General features: G+C 52.3%; 1 protein-coding gene and 1 long non-coding RNA gene across 6 annotated transcripts; one reads left to right on the top strand and one right to left on the bottom strand.

Annotated features, from left to right (window-relative positions):
• The first annotated feature begins 331 nt into the window (after window positions 1-331).
• BID (BH3 interacting domain death agonist) lies at window positions 332-17,990 on the top strand. Of its 4 annotated transcripts, none has more exons than XM_081589937.1 (7): window positions 332-409; window positions 9,694-9,816; window positions 12,133-12,194; window positions 14,108-14,312; window positions 15,550-15,689; window positions 16,254-16,466; window positions 17,520-17,990. In XM_081589937.1, the coding sequence occupies exons 3-7, from the start codon at window positions 12,183-12,185 to the stop codon at window positions 17,529-17,531; spliced, it is 582 nt and encodes a 193-aa protein (XP_081446063.1). In that variant the 5' UTR covers window positions 332-409; window positions 9,694-9,816; window positions 12,133-12,182; the 3' UTR covers window positions 17,532-17,990. The 4 variants fall into 4 exon arrangements, with proteins under 4 accessions (XP_081446063.1, XP_081446066.1, XP_081446062.1 ...); XM_081589940.1 differs by having other exon boundaries at window positions 332-567; XM_081589936.1 differs by lacking the exon at window positions 9,694-9,816.
• On the bottom strand, window positions 13,252-20,053 carry LOC145545446 (uncharacterized). 2 transcript variants are annotated; one of them, XR_014082083.1, is made up of 4 exons: window positions 19,124-20,053; window positions 18,896-19,038; window positions 16,381-17,937; window positions 13,252-15,736 (listed from the first exon to the last, which is right to left on the bottom strand). It is a non-coding gene; the product is annotated as an uncharacterized LOC145545446 (long non-coding RNA). The 2 variants fall into 2 exon arrangements; XR_014082084.1 differs by lacking the exons at window positions 18,896-19,038; window positions 19,124-20,053 and having other exon boundaries at window positions 13,252-15,484; window positions 16,381-16,454.
• Window positions 20,054-20,088: the final 35 nt, after the last annotated feature.

Raw genomic sequence — 20,088 nt, 5'->3', positions numbered from 1 at the left:
GCCACAGTCATTTAAGAAAAAGTGGAAAGTACAAAAAAGTAGAAAATCCAGTGACTTTGTAACTTTACTGTAAGCAGTCGATGGTTTCTGGTTATATTTCCTTCCGGTCTTTTTGTTTGTAAAGTTTGGTTTCTATTCCTGAGTTCCCGTCTAGCGACTGCCCTGGTTTCTCTCAGCCTCTGTTCCTGCTTCTCGGCGCTAAGCCTCCTGGCACCGGGGGGCGGGGCGGGGCGGGGCCGCGGAGCTCTTTGGGGGACGATGGGCTGGGGCTGTGGCCGGTGTGGGCGGGGCGGGAGCTACAGGAAGTGGGCTCACTGCGGCTGCGCGCCCCGCCCCCGGAACGTCGGCTTTTCCCGCGCGCGCCCCGTGCCCGTGCGCTGCCGTCAAGCCGCCTCTCACCGTGGTGGAGGTGAGTATCTCCTGACGCCAGCCGTCTGCGCCCCCGGCCCCCGGGCTCCCCTCTCCCGGCCCCCGCGCTCCGTCCCGCTGCTCCTTCCGCGTGGGGCGGCCGCGGGCCCAGGCGCCTCCCCGGCTCGCGCCGCACTGGACGTGCTGCGGGCGGTGGAGGTAGGTCTGTGGAGTTGAAGTAGTGACCCGAAACCCTAGGAGGGCGAGACCTCAGCCGGCAGGCCGGCCGCGGGACGCCCTGCGCTGCCGGAGTTGGAGGGCCCTCACGAGGAGGGTGCTCGTCACCCGGAGGGGTGGTTTTCACTGAGGGGGCCCCACCACGGAGACGTTTCCGGGCGACCCCCCCCCCCCCCGCACGGCTGTGCCCTACCTGCGGGTCTGTCTGCTGCCCAGGCCTCCTCGGTGGCCTCTGCAGGGGCACGTGGTTCCAAGCCCCGTCCCGCCGTCGGGGCGCGGGTGGGTCGGGGAGGGGGCGCTCCTGGATCTGCGTCCCTGCCATCTCTGGACAAAGCCTGAGCCCGGGCCCCCGAGTCCTGGAAGAGGGTCTGTGGTCGAGCTGTGGAAGGGTGGGAGGAGCCCGCTGGCTGCATGGGTTGAGGTGGCTCTAGGAAGGCACCGCGGGAAGCGGATAGGGGTGGCCAGAGGGGCGGCCTGGAAGGGTCGGTCGTCTCTGGGCGGGGCTCGGGGGGCTTTGCGGACACCGTGCTGTGTGGTGGGAATGGCGACCGTGGGACATGGGATATGTAGGCTCTGGAACAAAGAGCTGCCCGAACAGGGACTGGGTCTTGTTACTGTTGTCTTGAGTCAGTCCATCTGAGATGGACTCTGAGGTGCCGGGGAGGGGACTCTGCTCCTAGGCTTTCCCAGACCTAGGACTGGAGGTCCCACTCATTGCAGAGGAGAATGGCCTGCCAGGGAGTCCCAGCACCGAGGAGGAACGATGAGGGTGACCAGCCTCCTGGGGCCGCGGTCCTGGCAGCGCTGGAGGTGGTGAGCGATATTGCCGCTGTTCTTTGCCTGTTGCAGGGAGAGGGCCTGGGTCCTGATCCTGGACCGAGTGCTGTGCTGGGGTGCCGGGACACTGCCTCTGGGCGGTGGACCCTCAGAAGCCTTGCTCTAGAGCTGTGACCAGTGCTCCTGTGGCTGCATCTCTGGTGGCTGGGTGTCCAGTGGAGGGAGTGCAGGCCTGGAGTGCCTGCCCCACTGGACCTCCTGTGCTCACCTGGCTGGGCCCCCAGAGGTCACATGAGTGCTCACCTGAGAAGCCTGGAGACAGCAGCTGTGACAGAATTCACAGTGGCAGACACACACTGATCCAAGCCTGTGACCTTAGAGTCCAGCTCTCCTGGTTGGAGTGGGAGTGGGCTGCCTGGGCTCCTGATGCTTCCTTGCCTGGCACCTCTGGACCTGTTTGAGCCAGGGGTGGGGTGGGGGGGTGGGATGTGGGGAGGGCCCTGCCTTTATGCACACCCCTCCCTACTGGCAGCTATGGGAGTGGGGAAAGCATTGGGCTGGTGCCTGGACCCTGGACTCTTGTTGAGGCTGTTCCCCAAGAACTGTCCTGCGGCTCCCGGTCTCCCCCACCCCAGACCCAGCCCTTCCTTCCTTCCTTTCCTCCTCTTCCTGATGTGTTTCCTTCCTCTTTTCTTCCTGCTATGCTGGACTGAATGGGAAAGTTGCCCATGAATAGCAAACATGAGCACCTGGATGGACCACAGAGCACCCACTTCTGGAGGTTTTGTGAAAATTGAGTTCTTTTTGACTCTTGTGTATAGTGTCCAGCGTCCTGGAAGCCACCCACTTAGACGGCAAGGAAGTGGCTCGTTTGCAGTCACCCTTTGCCTACAGTGTCCTGTCAGCTTGGGCAGGGGAGGGAACCAGTGCCCTCTGAGTCACGCAGCAGGGTTAAGAGGGGCTAGTGACCTTCAGGCGCACAAACACCTTCTGTCCTTGTGGAGGGATGTAGCGGCCAGGAGTGAGCTGCCACACGTGAGGAGAGGCCTCTTGTGCGTCCAGAGCTCCTGGTCACCGGAAGGCCATGGGGACATCCTTTTGCTTCTCTGTGGCTCTGAGGGGAGAGTAGTTATTGACAGAGGTGAACCTTGATGCCCCGGGGGGACGTCAGGACACCTGGCCCCCACAGGCCATCTTGCCCCACCACGTGTGCACAGATCTCTCGGGCCAGGGAGGGCAGGGCAGTGGGAGATGCGGACACTGGAACGCTGGACTTTGAGCACCTGGTGGGGGGGCAGTTGCACTTCCAGGGCCTGAGTGTGGGGTGGCTCCCCCACTTAGCTCACTGTCCCCTCCTTCAGGCTGCCTTTTTCTAAAACCACTTTTTTGAGATATTTCATATACTATAAATTTTGCAAACCTGAAGTGGTTTCCAGTGTATTCGCAAAGTTGTGCAGCCATCACCCCAGTCTAATTTTAGAATGTCTCAACAGCCCCAGAAGAAACCATGCACATCATTGATTACCCCCAGTCCCTTCATCCCCACAGCCCCAGACAACCCTAATCTTTTTTCTCTGTGGATTCACCAGTTCTGGGAAGTTCACATCAATGGAATCATACCATGAATCATTCCATGAATGAACTCTGGTTTTCTGTGACTAGGTTTTTTTCACTCGGCCTCATATTTCAGAGTTCATCCATGTGGCAGCCTGTATCTGAATTTCACTCCCTTTTTATGGTCAAATAATATTCCATTTTATGGATCTACTACATTTTCCTTATCCATTCAACTGTTGATAGACATTTTGGAAATAGTGAAGAATCTTCCCGACCCAGGGATTGAACCCAGGTCTCCTGCATTGCAGGCAGACTCTACTGACTGAGCCCCCAGGGAAGCCTAACATTTTGAGGAGTTGCAAAACTTCCAAAGCGTCTGCACTATTTTCCACACCTGCCCTGGCCCCCGTGAGATCTGTGCACGTGGTGTGGGGTCCCGACTGGTCCACAGCTTTGCTACCTCTTGCTGTTACCCTTTTGATTCCAGCCATCCTAGTGGATGTGAAAGTGAATCTCATTGTGGTTTGCTTTCTTTATTTTCTTACTTCCTCCCTCCCTTCCTTTGCACTTTGTGCTTGGCTTTTAGTAGAGATTTTAGTTCCCTGACCAAGGAGCCCTAACCACTGGGAAATTCCCCTTCATTGCGGTTTGATGAGCATTTCTGCAGTGGTTAATGATGTTGAGCCTCTTCACCTCTGCCTGTTGACCATTTGTATGTCTTTGGATCCTATTAAAATCTTTCACCCAGTTTTCAACTGAAAAGTCTTTTTATTGTTACAAGAATTCTTCATATATTTTGAGTACTAGTCCCTTGTCTGATAAATAACTTGCAAGCATTTTTTTCTGTGGGTTGTCTTTTCATTGCTTACGTCCTTTGAAGCGCAAAGGTTTAATTGTCAAGTAGTTCACTTTATCTATTTTTCTCTTTGTATGGCTTGTTCTTCTCTCTTATATGGTGTCGTATCAAAGAAATCACTGCCTCACCCAAGGCCGTAAAGTTTTATATCTTTGTTCTCTTCTATGATCTATTCTGAGTTAGATTTTGCATATAATATGAGGGAGGGGCCCAAATTCATGCTTTTGCTCCCATGATACCCAGTTGTCTCAGCACCATTTGTTGAAGAGCCTATTAATTATGCTGCTCTTGACTCCTTTGTCAGAGATGGATGACCCGTAGACGTCAGGGTTTATTTATGGACTGTCACTTCTACTCCATTGCCAATACCACACTGTCGATTACTGTCACTCAGTCATATGTCTTGAGGTTGGGGAGTGAGTCCATCAACTTTGTTCTTTTTCTCATTGGCTATTCTGTGCCCCTTGCATTTCCTTATGAAAGTGGAACCGTTTATCACTTTCTGTGAAAAAGCCAGGTGGGAGCTTGTGGGGAATCGTGTTGAGTCCGTGGGTGTTCTTCCAGTTTGTGGACCGGAATGAGCCCGTTTATGTAGGTCTGTGCTTTTCTGCAATGAAAAACTTGCATAGTTTTCAGTGTACAGCTCTTCCACTTCTCTTGTTCAACATGTATTCCGAAGTATTTTATTCTTCGAGATGCTATTCTAGTTCTGTTTTTTTTTTTGGATGTTAATCGCTGGCACATAGAAGTACAGTGGTCTTAAACAGTTTGTGTCCTGCAACATTGGTGAACTCACTTGTTACTTGCTGGGGTGTTTTAGTGGATTCGTTGGGATTTTCCACATGTGAGCTCTTGTCTAATCAGGATGTCTTACAACCTCTCTGTTGATGCCAGTGTGTGCGGCCAGGGTTGAAAACCAGTGGTTCCCAGGCCTTTGAGATGGAGCGGGGACCATGTAGTAGAGCGGGACAGCGAGCGGTGGGGTCTGTGGGGAAGCCTGAAGGCGGGAAGCCCGTCACAGAGGAGGCAGAGGTCGGCGTCCCACACTCCAGCTTCTGCTCCGGTAAGTCCAGGCGGCGCGTGGTAGAAGTGAGGCCACCGTGTGTCCCGGGTGAGTCATCAGAAGGAGCCCGCATGGGTGCTGGACTTGGCTCCCGCTCACTCCCGTTCACTCGCTTCAGGGGAAGGACTGGCACAGGTGATCTGTGTGGAACTGGCAGCCACCACACAATCCATGTTGTCAGAAACTGGCTGAATCATCTTACTGGTTCCTTCATTAATTAATGAGCTAAATAAAATCTTGGACATATTTCATCATTCTATATTTGTAGGAAAATCTTGGTTTTGCCCTTTCTCTGTGTTGGCAGTTTTGGAGCTGTCCCCAAAAGCATGCCTTGTGGACTTGGCCCCAGAGGCCGTGTCTCAGGCCAGTGGGACAGCTCTCTGTCCGGACGGTGTTTGGCTGGGTTTCAGGTTTGCGCGCGTGGACAAGTTTCTCCGCCGGTGGTCTTGCTGACTGTGTCCTTGTGGGAGATGTGGGAGGCCTGCTCTGTGTCGAGCAGGAGAGGACAGAGAATCCGGGTGGTCAGACGGCGGTTTGTGTCCTTGGTCTTTTGAGCTCAGTTCAGAATTCTCTGCTGCCACAGGGAACCAGTCCTTGCATCTGGACGCGTGAGCCTTGCTGTTTCTGTGTTTGCTCTTGACTTGGCACTGAACTTGTAGGACCGAAGCTGGGTGTTTATTCTCTGTATGTCTGCAATTCAGAAAGACCTTTGCCTCTTGGTGTGCAAATGTGGGAAACATTTTTTTTCATCATTGAGGAGTTTGGTTGTGAAGTATCTTAAATTGGAAGAACTCTGTCCTCATTGGCTTTTGGACCTAAATAAATATGCTTATGTAAGTCAAATTTATCTAAAATTTCCATGAAATCAGGAAATCTCATTTCTAATAGTTTAAATACATTAGACTTTCAAAAAATTTAAAATACACAGAAACAAACTCAGAAATGTTTTAAGAATATATGTTCACAAACACTCACACATACAGAAAACAAACCAGTAGTTCCCAGTGGGGAGCGGGCTTTCCTGGTGGCTCAGACGGTAAAGAATCTGCCTACCATGCGGGAGACCCGGGTGTGATTCCTGGGTCAGGAAGATTCCCTGGAGAAGGAAATGGCAACCCACTCCAGCACTCTTGCCTAGAGAATCCTATGGACAGAGGAGCCTGACAGGCTACAGTCCACAGGGTCACAAGAGTTGGACAAGACTTAGCATCTAAACCACTACCAGTGGGGAGAGGGAAGGGGGAGGAGCATGATGGGGTTAGGGGATTAAGAGATAAAACTACTGAGTATAAAACATGAACTCAAAGGATAATGTTGAACACCACAGGGAACACAGCCAGTATTTTATAGTAATTAAAAGCTGTGGCTACTATGTTGTATACCTGTAACTTATATAGTGTTGTATATCAACTATATCTCAATATAAAGAGTGCAGGTTCACATAGTTAAGGTAAACTTTTGGCAAATGAGAATAAATTAATAATTTTGGATTTTAAAAAGCTGTGTTTTCCCTGATTTGTCAATATTACTGATAAATCAATACTTAATATTGATTACCTGTAATAATATTCACTATACTAGTGAACTGTATATTGTATGCTAATTGGTTCCTCCCCGCCCCCCCAAACATCTATAGGTTTACTTCTCAAGTCAACTGATACTATTCTTAGTGTTTAAAGTTAGGAGAAATGGAAAATTTGTTTTCAACTAAACTGAATAGAATTCTGACTGTTTTTAACAGTATTCCAAAGTACAGCATGAACACTGAATTAATGATGGCAATCATTGTATCCCCAGGCGATTTCTAAATAAGACAGGATCCGAAAGCACTGAGTGCCAGGTGTACTTTAAGTGTTTTCCGTGTTCTCAGCAAGGCTTTGTCTTTGGTTGGCATCACTGAGTGTGTGTGTGCCTGGGGGAAGCTCAGGCATGTGTGTGGCTGGGAGGTGACATCTGAACTGTGTGAGACCCAGTCACCTGATTCTCTGTGAAAGAGTCCGTCACTTTGGTTAAGTATCTTAATTAAAATGGATGGCAGAAAAAACTGTTGTATTAATATATATGCTTTTATTTTCAAGGGAAAGGTCTAGTGTCTCGTCCCCCACCAACCTTTTGGTCTCTAAGACTCTTTTACACGCAAAAATGACTGAGGACCCTGAAAAGCTTTTGATTTAAGCAGGTTTTATCTATTTTCTGTGTTAGAAAGTAAAACTGGAGAAAATTTTAAAATATTGTTGATATGTTTGAACATATCAATGCCCATTGCTTGTTAACATTTTTTAATACAGTGTGTTACAAAACAAAGTTTTTAGTGAGAACGTGGTTTCATAATTTTTCGAATCTCTTAAATGTCTGAGTCTGAAAAGAAGCTATGAAAGTTTGCTTGGTTTGTTTGTTTGTTGACCTCACTGCACAGCCTGCGGGGTCTTAGTTCCCTGACCAGGGCTTGAACCTGGGCCCCCTGCATTGGAAGCGTGAGATCCTAACCACTGCACCACCTGGGAAGCCCTCAAACAATAATTTTTGATGCTTTATGTTCTAAAGGGAAAAATAGTCCCACCAAGAACAAAGGTTCATCACTTATGAGGAGCTAAGGGGTTCTTAGTTTACTGCACTGACAGCCGTGTCCTGCTTCTCAGGCATCCGTGACCCCATCTTAAATGACCAAGTGGATTCTGATGGTGCTTCTGAAGGTTGGACCCTGAATTTAAAGAAAAGATGTTGTTTTCAGGATATCTTTGACACCTACAGCTATCACTGAGACCCCCAGAGAGTCCCACAGGCCACTCAGCTTCTAAAAAGAGAGGTTATGTAGTTAATCAGCTTTGTTTGACGTGTTACTGTGGGAAGAGCAGCTGTCTGCAGAGGTGCTGGCTCAGGCTTCCTTGGTTTAGTTTACAGGAAAATGTAACACTCATGTGAGTGTTGCAGAAACTCTGTGCTCCGTGAGGACGCCGTTGCTGTCCATAATCTGTTTATTCTCAGGGGAACACAGATCACAAGAGACTCTGACCCTCTTGCGTCTGCTCTTGTTAGAGAAGTCTGTGAGTCACTGCCGGCAGACTCTGCCCTCTGGAGGCGACTTGGGGCTTTTTGGTGTGTATCCCCAGTAGAGGACAGAAGCAGAGCATCAGCAAGCTATTATACCAGGCGCTTTGAACTAGCGCTACTGCAGAAACAGGCTTTGGGGCTCTCCTGGCTTCAGCAACTCAGAGCTGCGCCTGGCGCTCAGGTCAGGGTCTCGGGGCTCTTCTGGAGGCAGGCGGTGTGGGTGTGGCCACGGCGGGGACCTGCCAGTTCGCTGGCAGTAGTGCTGACATGGTATTTGTTCCCTAGATACACAAGGAACCTCTCTCTTTCTGAAACTCGCTGTAGCCCATACACATCTGTTAGATGGAACTGACATCTAGCTCCCCTGATAGAATTCTTGTTTCCTCATTTTGGGTGGTGGCTCAACAGTAAAGAACCCACCTGCAATGCAGGAGACCTGGGTTTGATCCCTGGGTCGGGAGGATCTCCTGGAGAAGGAAATGGCAACCCACTCCAGTATTCTTACTCCTTAAAGACAGAGGAGCCTGGCGGGCTACAGTCCATGGGGTTTCAAGGAGTCAGACATGACTTAGGAACCAAATTAACAACAACAAACTGTTATTTGCATAGGTTCAAAAAGAAGTTTTTTTCGAACTTTTTTCATTGTGGTGGAATAGATGCAAAATTATATATAATCATTTTATGTGTGCAGCTCAGTAGCATGAATAAGGAATTAGTAATTCTCTAGAAACGGACATGATTTCTCGTGTAAGTGGAGCCAGGCAGTGTGTGTCTTCCTGTGTCTGGCTTGTTTCATTCGGTGTGACGTCCTCAGTGTTCCTCCACGTTGCCACAGGTGCCACAGTTTCCTTATTTTTTGTATGTGGGGAAAATGTACGTCCACCCGCATTGAGGCGCCCCCACCCCCACCATCCTGTCCAGAACCCTGCCGTCTTCCCACCCGGGCCGCTGTCCACTCTCTGCCCTTGGGGTCTGACTCCTGTCACTTGGCACAGTGTCCTCCGGGTCCTGCGTGCAGCAGGTGCCAGGACTTGGCTCTTTCTGAGGCCGAAGGAGACTCACTGTGATGGGCACGGTGTTTGTCCACTCACCCGTCGTGGACGTTTGCGCTCTGTCCACCTGGGCCAGGCGGCTGGAGTGCACACATCTGGAAGCAGAGTTCTTTGAGCAAACAGTAACTCTGTGTTTTTCGGGTGTTATTTTTTTTTTTGAGAAACTGCCTACTGTCCTTTGTTCTTTTTGCCGGGATATAGTATAATTTGACAAATCAAGAACCTTTGGGAATGTCCTATCTCTGAATGGTGCTTGTGTGAGCCACTGTGATATGCCACTTGTCTCAGAACTGAGCTGCCTTTTAGGTAGTGAAGCCTGCAGAGCCCCACGGGAAAGCCAGTCTGGGCCAGGGGTCCCTGCCTGCCATGGTGGGAGGGAAGGTTGCCTCCTGCAGGCCAGGGAACCTGAGGTGATCGGAGTGCCCGGGACTGAATATACAAGTAGATGGTTGCAGAGCAGCCTGCCCGGTCCCCACCTACAGTGACCAGACACCCACTCACACAGAGTGACCAGCCCAGGGAGGTCGAGTCAGACTGCTCTCAGGGACAGTCCTGACACGATTGCTGATCGCTCCCTAATTTTCATTCCCACCTGTGACGTGGGGCCAGGCTGGCCATCACACAGGTGGCCCTGGCCAGAAGGCCCCCAGCTCTCTCCACGGCTGCCCACAGAACTGCCCCCACTTTTGTCTGCCATGTTTGAGTGTCTGATCAGTATCCCTAGTCCCCTGACTGGGCTTCCTTTTCTCTAGACAAGTCCTGCATGTTTAGAGGAGCTGCAAGCGGTGGACTCGGCAGCATTGCTTCACGTGTCTCCTGCCCTCAGGGTGGCAGAGTCCAGCTCGAGCTTCCTGGTGAAAATTTCCAGACAGAAGGTGATCTTGTGGCCTTTTGTTGTTGTTCAGTCGCTCAGTTGTGTTCGACTCTTTGCGACCCCATGGAATGCAGCACGCCAGGCTTCCCTGTCCTTGACCATCTCCTGGAGTTTGCTCAAACTCATGTCCGTTGTGACGCTGATGCTGTCCAACCATCTCATCCTCTATTGTCCCCTTCTCCTCCTGCCCTCAATCTTTCCCAGCATCCGGGTCTTTTCTAAGGAGTTGGCTCTTCACATCAGGTGGCCAAAGTATTGGAGCTTCAGCTTTAGCATCAGTCCTTCCAATGAATATTCAGGACTGATTTTCTTTAGGATTGACTGGTTGGTTCTCCTTGTAGTCCAAGGGACTCTCAAGAGTCTTCAAAAGCATCAATTCTTCGGCGCTCAGCTTGCTTTATGGTCCAACTCTTACATCCATACATGATGACTGGAAAAACCATAGCTTTGACTAGACGGACCTTTGTTGGGAAAGTAATGTCTCTGCTTTTTAATATGCTATCTAGGTTGGTCATAGCATTTCTTCCAAGGAGCAAGCGTCTTTTAATTTCATGGCTGCAGTCACCATCTGCAGTGATTTTGGAGCCCAAGAAAATAAAGTCTCTCACTGTTTCCATTGTTTCCCCATCTGTTTGCCATGAAATGATGGGACCGGATGTCATGATCTTTGTTATTTGAATGTTGAGTTTTCAGCCAGCTTTTTCACTCTCTTTCACCTTCATGAAGAGGCTCTTTTATTTCCTCTTCACTTTCTGCCATAAGGGTGGTGTCATCTGCATATCTGAGGTTACTGATATTTCTCCCTGCAGTATTGATTCCAGCTAGTGCTTCATCCAGCCCAGCATTTCGCATGATGTACTCTGCATATAAGTTAAACAAGCAGGGTGACAATATACAGCCTTGACATACTCCTTTCCCAATTTAGAACCAGTCCATTGTTCCATGTCCAGTTCTAAGTGTTGCTTCTTGCCCTGCATACAGGTTTCTCAGGAGGCAGGTGAGATGGTCTGTTATTCCCACCTCTTTAAGAATTTTCCACAGTTTTTCGTGATCCACACAGTCAAAGGCTTTAGCGTAGTCAATGAAGCAGATGTTTTTTTGGCATTCTCTTGCTTTTTCGATGATCCAGCGGATGTTGGCAATTTGACCTCTGGTTCCTCTGCCTTTTCTAAATCCAGCTTGACCATCTGGAAGTTCTCAGTTCAGGTACTGTTGAAGCCTGGCTTGGAGAATTTTGAGCATTACTTTGCTAGCGTGTGAGATGAGTGCAATTGTGTGGTAGTTTGAACATTCTTTGGCATTACCTTTCTTTGGGATTGAAATGAAAACTGACCTTTTCCAGTCCTGTGGCCACTGCTGAGTTTTCCAAATTTGCTAGCATATTGAGTGCAGCACTTTAACAGCATTATCTTTTAGGATTTGAAATAGTTCAGCTGGAATTCTATCACCTCCACTAGCTTTGTTCATAATGATGCTTCCTAAGGTCCCCTTGACTTGACATTCCAGGATGTCTGGCTCTAGGTGAGCGATCACACCATCTTGGTTATCTGGGTCATTACGATCTTTTTTGTATAGTCCTTCTGTGTATTCTTGCCACCTCTTACATCTTCTGCTCCTGTCTCCTGGTGGTGAACTGGTTTTCTGTTCTGTTTTTAACCTCCTGCGTATGTAGGAACCATATGGAATTGCCAGATTTGACTTTTTGCCCTACAGAGCAGTGATTCATTGGGTTTAGCCTAATACTGTGTATAAACAGATGTGTGCTGTGCATACATTTTAAAACGGGTTGTTTTGTTGAGACTGCTCTGCAGACACCTGTGACTCTGTTTGGGTGTCTCTACAATGCACACAGAGCTCTCAGTCTTTTATATTTTCCACATTGGGGGGCATAATCTTCTAAGATTCAGTCTGATGAGCTTTCATCTACGCAGTTGTTTACTGTGGAATTGATACCATCCCGATGCCTTAGTCTTCCCGTGACTGTCAGGTAGACATTCCTTCTCCTCCTGTTACACACCTTTCCATGCAGCCACGGTGCCTTGGGGCCAGCAGCCAGGTAGGGTCTGTGGTGGGACAGATCCGTGGAAATGTCTAGGAATTGCTCGTGGAGGAAGCCCAGTGTTCACTCAGACGGCCCTGCCTGCCTGATCAGTGAGCTCAGGATGGGAGGCTGGACCTGAGATGGGGGGTGGTCTTGGTCTCAGTTACAAGGAAACTCAGGTCTGTGGCCCCAGGTGCAGATGAGGGGAGCCAGGGCCCAGATGCTCCCTGTTCTTCCCTGCGGGGCCCCGCGCCCACCCTGCGTGTCCTCTTCCAGGCCGCCAACCCAGAACCCTGTGAGCCGGAGCCTGTGAAGCTGCTTAGGCCATGGATTTGAAGGTCAGATGATGCGGTGGTCATGGCTGGGCAGGGTGGGGCGGGGCTGGGAGGGGTAACCAGAGCACTCAAGCCGCCGTCCACTCACTGCCTGTGCCTGGTCGGTCCTGGAAGGCAAGACGAGCTCAAGGATGTAGGGTCCTGAGCGGGTTTAGGGTTCAGAAGGGAAGCTGTGGCCGGGCCAATCAGGAGCTCTCATCCATCTCCTTCCCGCCGGGTTGTGTGGTGTCTTGGGGTGCCCCCTCCAACCCCGGGCCCTCCCTCCACATCCCCTCCAGCCCTTTGGGTGCTGCCGCAGGTCTGGGGCCCTCTTGGTGACTTGTGAGCTTGGGCCAGCTTTCTGAATCTGAGCAGACAGCGTTGGGGGTGGGGGGGTGTGCTTGGCGGGAGCTTCTAGAGCAGCGCTGTGCAGGCACGGGGCCCGTGCTACTCAGCCTGGCGGCTCAGGAGGCACGTCAGCCATTCAGGCAGGAGCATTTTGGGGAGCTGCCCCCATACGGCTTATCCTGATGGCCTCAGGGTGGGGGATGCAGAGACTCATTCCTGGGGTTTGCTTTCCTTTGACATGGGAGCGCCCCACAGTTGGGTTCATGAGGAGACATCCGTCAGCTTCCTCTTTCTCCCTGCCGTCAGAATTTTCATCCTTTTACAGGTTTTTCTGACTTTTCACCTTTGTTAAGTGGTCAGCTCAGCAGCATTAAGTGCACTCAGGTGGCCATACCCCCACCGGCCCTCCCCCAGCCCCATCCAGGAAAAGAGCCCCGATCCAGGATGACCTGTCCTCCCCGTGACATCTGCAAGGACCCCCATTTCCCAGTTAGGTCCTGCTCTCAGGTTCTGGGGGTCAGCACCTGGGCCTCTCCCCGGGGGACACGGTCCAGCCACCACAGCTCCCTCCTCTCCCGACCAGGATGCCTCCTGAGGCAGAGGGAGCACCTTCCTCAGTCTCTCAGCTGCCTTGTGCCACCTGGCCTCCCCGTGAAGATTTAGTAGAGCTGTTATGTACATTTTCCCTTTTAGGACGAATTCTGGAGAAGTAGAGGCTGAATAGCAATACGTAAGCACTTATTTTATGCATTTTATTTAAAACACTTTGCCCTCTAAGCGTTTTCTGATTTCCCTCTCTTTTCACACTTGGCTGGACCAGTCTTAGGTGTGGTACACAGGATCTTCCATCTTTGTTGTAGCATGTGAGGTTTTTACTTGAGGCATGTAGGATCTAGTTCCTTGCCCAGACTGAACCCAGGCTGGGCCCCCTGCCCTGGAATCGCAGAGTCTTAGCCCCTGGGCCACCAGAGAAGTCCCTCTGATTAGTCTAATCAGAATATTTTTCTAATTTTTTCTAATGAAAAATATTAAAGACTTGGGAGTACATTTTACCTGGATCTTCACTTTCTCCTCTTGGCCCTTCCCGCCCAGGCTGTGTGTCCTGCATGTGTTGAGCCAGGCATTCCTGGCCTCTCCAGACACCCTCTCACCCCAGTGCTGCCCGCACATGCTCTTCTTGGTGTAGTGTCCCTCTGTCCCCCATGCTGTTCGTGGGCTCGGCAGGGGCTTACCCACCTGAGGGTGGCCAGGCCTGCCCAGAGGCAGGTGGTGTTTGTGGCCACTAACACCCGGGTGTGTTGAAGACCTGCTTTGGCACAGTGCCATCCTGGGCCCACGGGAGACAATGGGAGCGGAGGAGCACAGTGCTGACGCTTGGCCAGGGAGCAGGGGTGGCCCCGACCCATGCACCTGCCCAGCCTCCCTAGCCTGGAGGCGGCAGCTGCACCACGTCTTGCACGGTTGGAGCCTTTCTTGATGTCTGCAGGAGGGAGGCTCTGCGCACTGGCCCCTTCCCACCTGGAGGGTGCTCAGACCTTGGACCAGTGAGGACAGCCCAGGACCACGTTCCCACAGTCCTCTCCTCGCAGGTTAGCAACGGCACCAGCCTCGGGGACGAGCGCACCACAAGCCTGCTGCTGCTTGGCTTCCTGCAGAGCTGCCCCCACTCCCGCTTCCACAAGGAGCTGGAGGCGCTGGGTCACAAGTTGTCTGGGCACCTGTTCCATGAGGATGAGCTGCAGACGGACGGGAACCGCTGCAGCTACTTCCCCTCAGCGGCGGCGGCGGAGACAGGTAGGCACTGGCCAGCCTCCTCAACCCTAGGGTCTTCGGGCTCAGCCCCCCATGTCCAGTGGAGCAGGCCTTGGAGTCTGACCAGTGAAAACCCACTCAGCTTCCAGGGAACTCTTGGCATCAGTGTCCCCCATGGATTCACATCTCTGTGCTACAGCCATGCCTACCTCCACGGTCACCAGGCGATGGGGGACGACCCCGGGCTCGTTCCTGGGGCCGGGCTGTCCTCCCAGCCTCAGCTTTTGCCATGGTGCTGCCTCCACGGAGGCCGCCGGGAGCCCCTTGGGAACTCCCCAGGGAGCCTTTTCAAGTTGTGAGCCAGCCTGTTCCTGGGAGGCCTGGACTGGAGCCACCTCTAAGGAGGTCCCCACCAGCCAGGGCCCCCTTAGGGACAGAGTAGGAAGGTGTGGGGGCAGGAGGGGCTTTGCTGTCAGGACTGTTGTCCCTGGGGTCCCCCATCTCACCACCCCACCCTTAGACTTCAGAGCCTCGCTGGAGGCATAGGGCAGGGCCCTCAGGCAGGAAACTGGCCTTTGGGTCAGGAACCTAATAATCAGAAGTAAAGCTCAGGACAGGCTTGGCCGTGTTCACTCAGCTGGATGGGAAGGCCAAGGGGGCTACTGGGAGGCGGCGGCAGCAGCTGGAGCAAACACCTGAGGGAGGGGCCAGGCTGCAGTGGTACCTTGGGAGTGACTGGCCCTGTCAACCAAGTAGTCCAGGTCAGAGGTCGTGGCTTATCCCGAGCAGAGGGTGGGCACATGGGAGGTTCTGGGGGGAGAAGGGGACTACACGCATATCTCCAGGTCCAGGCATTTCACTGGCCGCCCTGCGTGGGGCAGAAGGAGGGACGCAGCGCCCGCCTCTCTGAGTGTGCGCTGGCCTGTCCTGCGCCCACTGCACCGAGCTCTGGGCTGTGTGGCTGGGAGTCAACCCCACAGCCAAAAACCCGAGCCCAGGAATCTTCTCTTCTGGTGGGGGCGTGGAGGAAGCTCAGAGCTCTAGGAAGGAAGTGCGGAGTGTGTGGGGGCATGCTGTGCCTTGAGAGAGCAGACCCAGAGGCAGCCGCTGGGGCGCTAGAGTGCCGCTTCCTGGACGACAGCTGTTCGTCGTGTGTTAGCGCTCCGCTGCTCCAACCGCTCTAAGTGGTTGTGGGGGCCCCGAGGTGCTTCTTCCTGGAGGGGGGAACCGGGGAAGGGTATGAGCGGCATCACCTGAATCTGCCTTGTCTGGACATTAGATTCTGAGCGTCAGGAGGCGGCGGTCCGCGATGTCGCCCGGCAACTCGCCCAGATGGGGGACAGGCTGGAGGGCAGCATCCGCCCAGCGATGGTGGCCGCTCTGGTCTCATGCTTCAGTATCAGGAGCCCGTCGGAGGAGGTGAGTGCGGGAACCACGGGGCCACTCACAGGTCTGTTCTCTGTCTCCTGGCGGACAGACCAGTGTGACCTTCCACAGAAGCTGGAGGGAGAATCAGCTTAGAGAACTGTCTCCTGGAAGAACTGTCACCGGACCTCTAAAAACCTGAACCTGAAATCAGGCTCAGGAGTTGGGGGACAACACCCTTAGTGTCAGGAGTATGACTTTCCCAAAATGTGGCCTGAAACACCCTCCTGCTTGGGCCCGGCTGGTCAGCTTCCTGCCCCAGGAAGGCCATCCACTCAGGGAGCCTTCCGGCCATCGTGGGTCCCAGGCCACTGGCGCCTGTCGCCCCACCTCACTGTTGGTGGAGAATGTCCCTGGGGTCTGGTGATCCATGGAGGCCTCTCCCTGCACCCGTATGCTGGCCCCAGACCTGGGTGGGGACTTTGGTCTCAGGTGCCTTCTAGCTGGAGGACCCACTGTGGTGGTGGGGGTTGGGGATGGGCACACCTGCCCCCAGATTTTCCTCGGCTGCCCCAGTGGGAGGCGATGGGTAACTGCACTCCGCTTCCACGCACGCAGGACAGGAAGCAGTGCCTGGCGGCCACGCTGGAAAAGCTCATGCAGACCTGCCCTGCGGACATGGACCATGAGAAGGCCCAGCTCCTGCTCACCATGCTCTTGGCCAAAAAGATAGCCGACCACTCACCAGCCTTGCTCCGAGATGTCTTTCACACAACAGTGACCTTTATCAACCAGAACCTCTTCGCCTGCGTGAGGAACTTAGTCCAAAATGTAAGAGCCAGTGGTGGATGAGCCCTGCCTTGGTCTCCCATCCCCCCACCTGCCCCCTCCCTGAGCTCTGGGATCCTCACTGCGGGAGTCACAGAGGAAGATGGTTGTGAATGCCTTTCGAGCTTCCTCAGCCTTGTTTCTGAGATGGCTGCTGTCACAGCTTGAGAGCGGCTGGGGCAGGGGGTGGGAGTACAGGGGAGGGGGCAAGCACAAGAGATGTGCCCAAGCTGGGCTTCCCTGGTCTGCTCTTAGCTCCACCTTCTCACAAATGAGCGTCAGTTCAGTTCAGTCGTGTCCGACTCTTTGCGACCCCATGGACTACAGCACACCAGGCCTCCCTGTCCATCACCAACTCCTGGAGTTTACTCAGACTCATGTCCATTGAGTCGGTGATGCCATCCAACCATCTCGTCCTCTGTCGTCCCCTTCTCCCGCCTTCAATCTTTCCCAGGATCAGGGTCTTTTCCAATGAGTCAGTTCTTTGCATCAGGTGGCCAAAGTGTTGGAGCTTCAGCTTCAGCATCAGTCCTTCCAATGAATATTCAGGACTGATTTCCTTTAGGATGGACTGGTGTAGTTTAAAATAAAAACATGCTTTACCAAGCAGGGTGAGAGGTCGAAAGGGGATTAAAAACCACACACGTCTGTCCTCCAACCAGGGTATTAGAAAGTCTGGTTTCACAGACCAGCTGGAAGGGAAGTAGACATACCTGTTTGTAAACTTGAAGATATTGGTGAGAGTGGAATTTTATGGGTCATCAGCACTGCTCAGGTATCTGACCCTTTTACTATGTACTGATGAGCCTTGAAAGCACTCTGTGCGTGGCTGTGAAGTTACATAGGCATTTACAGCCGGAGGGTGACGCCAACTCGGCATCAAAGCAGGCTGAACTGGTAGAAGGAGAGAAGCCTTTAACAGCTTCCAGACCTGCAGGGCTGCGATAGAACCTCTTGGTAGAGCCTCTTGGGTGCTGACGGTGGGCCTGGAGGCCCAGGTGTCGGGTCCTGGCTCAGCGACACTGGCCCACCCCAGCTCCTCCTCTTTTGCTCCAGGAGATGGACTGAATGGACCACTCGGCAAAAGCACAACTGTGAAGATGCCAGGTGGTTATCAGCGTTGTAGCTGCCGCCTCCACGGACACAGAGCTTCGGCCACTGATCCAGGCTCAGAGAAGACGGCCCGAGACGATCACCGAGTGTCACCTTACCATTTTAAAGCCCGGGGCCGTTTAAGACTTGCTGTGTTAACGTACTTGAATGAAGATGTTCACGTGCAGCTGTGGATGTATGTTTCTTCCGCATCCACCCCCACACTGTGCCTTTGTCTGCTGTTGGCTGGGAAAGTCCCCACCTGCAAGTCATCCCAAAGCAGGTTGGGACTTCCTTGGTGGTCCAATAGTTATATGACTCGGCGCTTCCACTGCTGGTGCCTGGGTTTGATCCCTGGTTGGGGAACAGAGATCCCACAAGCCTTGTGGCGCAGCAAAAAAAGAAAATAAAAGCAAACTGTTAAAAGACAAAAAACAGGAACACACTTGATGTTTTTAAAAAATCAACTTGACTTTTTACGATAGTGTGGGACTCCCCACTGGCCCAGTAGTCAGGACTGTGCTTCCACTGCTGAGGCCAGGGTCTGATCCCTGATTAGGAACCAAGATCCCACCTGCCTTGTGGTGCAGCCAAAATGAAGGGCCACTGCTTGCCATGTCCAAGGAGGACCAGGGAGGACTGGAGGGGAGTCCCTGTACCCCTTAGAGTGGAGAATTCCCCTGTAAACTGCAGGCTTTCCGTTTAAAGACCAAACACCACAAGAGGTTCTGAACTCAAATAATGGGAAACCCAGGCCTCAAATACTCCAGTCAGTAACAACAGGCAATTAAAAAGGTATAGAGGTGATTTAAAGGCCCATGGTAACCAGTCTCAAGTGTAACTAAATGCACCCTTTTCTCTTTCAGAGAAGTCAAGATTTTGATCCTAATTTTAAGCTGCTGGAGCAGCTACTGCGTGTCTGTTAGCGATCTTAGCCTCGCACCTTCCAGCCCCGCCCCCAGCTCATCTGTGCCTAAGAAACTGCTTCAGGCAGAACAAGTTTCTAGGCATGAAAGATGCAAGAACAGTCAGACTTAAAATTCACTGTGGTGGTTTCCTTTCCTAGAGACAGAATACAAGAAATATCAAAAGCGATCAGGACTTCCCTGGTGGTCCAGTGGTTAATAACCTGCCTTGTAATGCAGGGGACACGGGTTCAGTCCCTGGTCAGGGAACTGAGACCCCACAAGGGGTTGCAGGGGGAGCTAAGCCCCTGCAACTACTGAGCCCACATGGCAACAAAATATCCCACATGTTGCAGCTGAGACCCAAAGCAGCCAAGTAAGCAAATACTAACAAAAGCAATCACCTCCCACCGAAATAAACCAGGGAGCACTTACATTTAGTAAACAGCACAGCCTGGTCTGTGACCAGCGTCTCCTAGGACTGTGTTTGTGTTCCACGTGCAAGCGATGCTGGGTGTGGCTCACGATCACAGGTCACTGGTGACAGAAACGCCCATGTTAACTGTGACCATGATGTCCTGGGGAAGAACATGATCATGAGTACCGAAGTACTAACACATTCTTGTTGCCAAAACCACTTTTCCATTCCGAGTTCAAACTTACCAGAAAAGAAAAATAACTACATGGGTCAAGGTCAAATGCACAGCACCTGAGGGCTGGGTCTCAGGCTGACAGCTGCAGGATGTTGCAAAGTCTAAATGCAGGTAGTGTGGTCGAGCTTCTGCAAACAAATCTCCCAGGTTTAAAGGGTTCCCGTCTCAGTGGGAACACAGTGCGTCTCTCCCACACTCACACACATCAGTCAGTACAACCTCAGCAGGGAGATATTTTCTCTGAGTAGGGGGATGATTCTCTTCCAGGAGCAGTTAGAAATGTAAAAGAAGCTCGAAAGCACCAAATAACCCCACTATCTCTTAGAACACTTCACTTTATCTGCCACTGTTCTGCTTATGTTAATTCAGTAATCCTCTCTTGATAAAGTTCACGCAGGTTTTGGTGTCAGATTTTCTAGACCAAGTGAGAGATACTTGGCTCACAATGCGTGGCTCTTCTTCCTGAGGCAGTCTCACGTGGACGTTCCGACCTCAAGTGCCTCCCAGCCGCCTGACTCGGCCTGTCCTAGTAGCTGGTGCTTCTTAGGTCAGGATCCTTGTGGACAGAGGGAGACGTGCATGATTACTTGAATTAAGCGATGGTTACAGAAAACAGAAGACGCTCAGTCGCTGCAAGTCTGGAGGTGGGCTTGCTGTGCACATGGGCTCCTGAGGACCCAGTGCGCACGGCTGAGCTGCCTCTGGGGTCATAGCCCTGGAGCTTTTATTCTCGGCAAGTTCACCAGCTGCACCCGCTGGGCGTCGGGCTGCTGTCAGACAACAAGGCTGGTGGTCTGGAGGGAGCCCTCCTAAGTGGAGGGCAGGAGTTACCGAGTGGACAGTGTCTTCAGGGCTCACTTCACTTCACCTCCAGTGCGTTCTCCCGACACTGCTTCCAGCAGAGCATGCTCTTACCAGAGTAGAGCTCTGCGCCTCCCCCGACGAGGGGCACAGACGCAGGTGAGGGGAGAGCAG

This window comes from Giraffa tippelskirchi, chromosome 4 (genome assembly GCF_054371585.1).
Source record: "Giraffa tippelskirchi isolate mGirTip1 chromosome 4, T2T-mGirTip1v1.2.pri, whole genome shotgun sequence".
In the NCBI taxonomy this organism is placed as follows: domain Eukaryota; kingdom Metazoa; phylum Chordata; class Mammalia; order Artiodactyla; family Giraffidae; genus Giraffa; species Giraffa tippelskirchi.
This window is presented reverse-complemented; position numbering and strand designations above follow the sequence as displayed.